Source organism: Gorilla gorilla, chromosome 12 (genome assembly GCF_029281585.2).
Source record: "Gorilla gorilla gorilla isolate KB3781 chromosome 12, NHGRI_mGorGor1-v2.1_pri, whole genome shotgun sequence".
NCBI classification, from domain to species: Eukaryota; Metazoa; Chordata; class Mammalia; order Primates; family Hominidae; genus Gorilla; species Gorilla gorilla.
In genome coordinates this window covers 88,913,104-88,917,347 of record NC_073236.2, presented here as the reverse complement: position 1 = coordinate 88,917,347, position 4,244 = coordinate 88,913,104, and the positions used below count along the sequence as shown (strand labels likewise).

At 32.7% G+C, this 4,244-nt stretch overlaps 1 protein-coding gene across 24 annotated transcripts in view; it reads right to left on the bottom strand.

Annotated features, from left to right (window-relative positions):
• The window catches only part of NRXN1 (neurexin 1), a 1,113,820-nt gene that overhangs the window by 1,002,111 nt on the left and 107,465 nt on the right, over positions 1 to 4,244 (bottom strand). For 11 of the 24 annotated variants that reach the window (XM_055377882.2, XM_055377883.2, XM_063695889.1 and 8 more), the window contains exons 3-4: positions 4,056 to 4,073; positions 778 to 807 (exon numbers count right to left, since the gene is read on the bottom strand). The exons of 9 other annotated variants lie outside the window; for them this stretch is intronic. In XM_055377882.2, coding sequence (XP_055233857.1) covers positions 778 to 807; positions 4,056 to 4,073 — 48 coding nt within the window. The remainder of the gene's footprint in view (positions 1 to 777; positions 808 to 4,055; positions 4,074 to 4,244) is intronic. 4 more of the 24 variants (XM_055377874.2, XM_019021155.4, XM_055377880.2 and 1 more) reach the window with 2 other exon arrangements.

Sequence of the window (4,244 nt, the reverse complement as noted above, 5' to 3'; positions counted from 1 at the left end):
CTATGGATTTGATGAAATGGGTCCATGAAGAAAGGGTTTCCAGACAAAGAGGATAAAGAGGAGAAAAACAACAATAAGAATTATGAACATATGTAACGCCACTACTCTCTGAAAATTAAACAAGACATGAAAGTATAAACAAGGTTTTGAAGACAAATGGAGATGCAATCAGGACGTGTTGGGAATTCTGCCTTTTTTGAAGGCAAGTACATGCAAAAAACTGAAAGGCCCATGCTCAGTTTTAAAAGATCACACAAAAGAGAGACATACAATAAATCTACGTAGAGAAAGTATTGATTCTGTGGAACACTATACTCAGCATTCTACAAGCCAGAAGCCAAAGATGTCTGCATGTTCCCAAACTGTCATGCATGGATGAAAAATGGACTTATTTTTTGGATACAGTGGTTTAAACTGAGGATCTTCTTTCAGACAGCAACTTCTGATGGTTCTCGGTTTTTCTTTACCATAACCACCCTTTACTGCATATGCTGATAAATATATAGAAATTTTCAATCACAATTTCTTATGTCTCATTTATTTGCAAGTATTATAATGCAAGAAATGAAGGAAAATAAAAGCCACAGGAACAAACCAAAATCAAACGAACAAAGAAATGGAAGAAAAACACATGAAAAAATGTGAACAAAAGATATGTATTTAATTTGCAGCCATATAATTTGCAAGCATTTGCCCATCCTTTGCAGTGATGGTTTGAAAGCAGCTACAGAACAAGAAAACACTGAAAGCAGAGTGGAAAAGGAACAGAGCCCATACCTTGGTCGCCCATCATCAGGTGCGCCAGACCTTGAAGGGAAACAAGAGCACAGTCAGCAATAAACAAGGGAGCATGGGAAGGCAGGGTTGTCACGGTGACAAAAATGTTCAGTGACAGACATCTCTTTTCCTATGAGACATGTCTGTATCACAGAGGCAAATCAAAAAGCATTCTTTCAACCCCTGGTTGGAATGCTTTGGGGCAAAGTGTTCTAGAACTGCGTTTTAAACACTGGCATATGCTGCACTGTGTATTTCTTCCATGCATCAGTTGGAACAACCAAGAGCACAAGAGCATGACTTAAAATCCAACCAAACCCCTCAATGTTACATCTGCCCTCTGTGCCCTTTAATGAGACTGTTTTGCATATTGCCCCCACAAGGCTTGTAATTCTTCAGTGATGAAATTACATTTTTTAAAACCCAATGGAATACATGAAACATGGGCTGGGTCTGATCTTTTTCCCCTCATCAAAAAATGAGCATTTTATAATTAAATGAAGAAAAAAAAATTGTAGTCACATTGAAATGATAATGCAGAAATGTCTCCTTGTCTGACACATGTAGCGGCTGACTAGGCTTGTTCAAATACAAAAAGATCACTAGACATGCAGTTGTAAAGCTAGAATTTACTACAAAAAAGGGTTTTTAAGAAACAATGGGTCAGCTGCAAATACACTAAAGCAATTTTCCTTAGAGAACAAAATTATTTGAGATTTCACCTAAATATTTCTTAAATGCTGAACTCTAAGTTAGTGTAAAGATACATATTACAGATGTAATTTCATCAAGGAATTCTTTAAAGGACATTGAAATTCCTTTACTTAATTTATTTATTATTTCCTGCTTGACAATTCACTTCAAACTGAAGAGCACTTCTCTTCTAAAGAAGACTACTAATATGCTTTCAAAAATTCTTTTGCTATTCAAGAAGTTACTTTTTACTGAAAGGCATAATTCCTAGCTTTTTATTTTAAATTCAGAAATAAAGCTATTTCTCTATCCATGTATATGTCTACAATACGGGAAAATGTTAGAGAAATACACATGTATCAGTTTTAATAAACTTGTATTTTCAATTTCCAGTGCTATTTCAGATATATTTGAAACTTTATTTGAGCTATATAACATTACACATTGGTTTCATCAGTATTTAAATTATCTGTGTTGTTTTCTTAAAATTTTAGGGGTATTCAAACATCTCTGTAGGCTAGATATAATTACAAATAATCATCTAATCACAATATAACATGAAAGTTATTAAACACAGTAGTGTGATGCCTCTGAACTGTAGCCTCTCTGTATTTTCTGAGTGATTTTAACAAAAGGTTCACACAGGCAGATTCAACAGCTTATGATCTATTGATAATTCACAGTGTTTTATATGCTGATAAATAGTGGCTTATTTGTCCAGGTTATATATTTTTTCATTTAATTTCACTTTTAAAGCTACTACAGATATTTCCAAGTAACATTTTATAAGTTTTTATGGACTAAATGAGGAAATTGTCTTGAAGATCTACCTTTTAGAAAATATATTAGGTACTTCCAACGGTTTTGATGCTACATCAATAAGGATGGAAATTCACTAATCCCCAAAGAATTCACATTCTTCCTGTTAGACTTTCTACCTATACTGTAAAGGTCATATTAGAGATAGAAATATTAAAATTATGATTGAACAGACTTTATTACAATAGTTTATGGGCCTATATTCTAAAAATCTTATCATGGGATGAGTGTGTGTGAAAAGAGAGAAGCATTCATGCTAATTAGGCTGATTTTAAAGCCTCTTGGGATGCAATAGGATTTTAAGAGAAAAGAAAAGCATTTCACAGGATGGATAAGGAAATGCAAAAGAAGTTGAAAAGATACCTCTAAAAAATAACTTTTAAACTCAGTTGACATGCACAATATAAATGAGACTGATTTCAAAAGATATTAGGCCTGCAGGGTAATATATCATTTTTATCAAGTATATACTCACATGCAATTAAAATTATAGTATACAAAAACAGAAGCCATATATGGATACAACACTTAGAAAACAGTAATTTATGATTTCTTTTAAAGTTTTAATCTATTTTATTTAAATAACAAAACAGAAATGTTCAGCAGCTAAGCAATTATAATATTATCCATGTACGAATCACAAATACAATGTTTACCCCTGCTACTGGTCAACTCTGTATTATCATGAAGTGTTCTTTCTTAGATACACGAAGTCTTGGTAACCTTAATGGCTATTTATCTGTAACCTGGGATAGGGAGTCTTTTTCTAAGAAATCCTTCATTCTGTGGAAATGTACATTTACAGAATGACTATATTTCAAATATGGTAGTAAAATAAAATATACTAAATGCTGTCTTCCCATATACAAATATTAGTAAATTAGTAAATTTTTATGTAAGAACCGTTAATGCTGTGAATATATAAGTTGATAGAACATATATAATTTGATAAAACCTTCCCTTTCACTATTCTTTTGTTATGCCTTGTTCTTTTTGCATGTTAACACTTTGAAGATTTGTTTGTAGCACACTGACTAATGCATTTAAGTTCTTAAAAAATGAGAATAAGGAAATACGTTTTAATTTGCTGGATTCTACAGGAAAATATATAAGCTATATAACTTCTTCAAAATCCCTTGATAGAGATAATTTTTTATAAAAGATTGAATAAAATATTTAGCAGGCAAAAAATATTACAAATATACTTACCAGGAATCATATCGAAGTGCTGTATGCTTTCATGTCCACTGGCCAATGGCTTATTTTTTAATCTAAATTTATGTCTCTTACTTATACTCAGTACTTTATTGCATTCTTTTTATACATCCAATCATTTTAAACAAACCAATGGGCTTGAAATGAGATAATGCTAAATTTTGCCAGAATAGAATAAGTCATTTTGATAAAAAATGGAAAAAGGATCATGCACTGTCTTATGAAACTACAAAGAAATATTTTGTCTTTTAAAGTAAAAAAGCAGAATTGTTATCATTTTTCTCATACAGAACACTGTAATAACTATTCTAAGCTTCATATGGGATTCTGAGGTCTACCAAGAGTTGGAGTTAAGCTTGAAAAAGTTTCATATACTTGGGATGGCAGGGTTGAGAATGTATGTGTTCTGTATGAAAAGTGATACACAATCCAGAAACCAACAAATGTTCAGAAAGAAGTTCAACTTACCGTTTAACTTCAAGATGTACCCTATTAGTACTGAGAAATAAAGGACAAATGAGAGTTGGAAAAATAAGGTAGAAAGCACCCACCTTCCACATTGTTGTCTTCTGAAAGCACATGACAAGGAGGGAGAGAAAAGGAAAAACATTCATTAAGCAGCATGCAGACTGGACCTTGCCTTTGCATGTCTTCCTCATGCAAGGCACCAAACACATCATGCAAGTGCTCCATCACTATCATTCAAGGGGGAAAACAAAATCACAGGGAAGCAGGTTCCC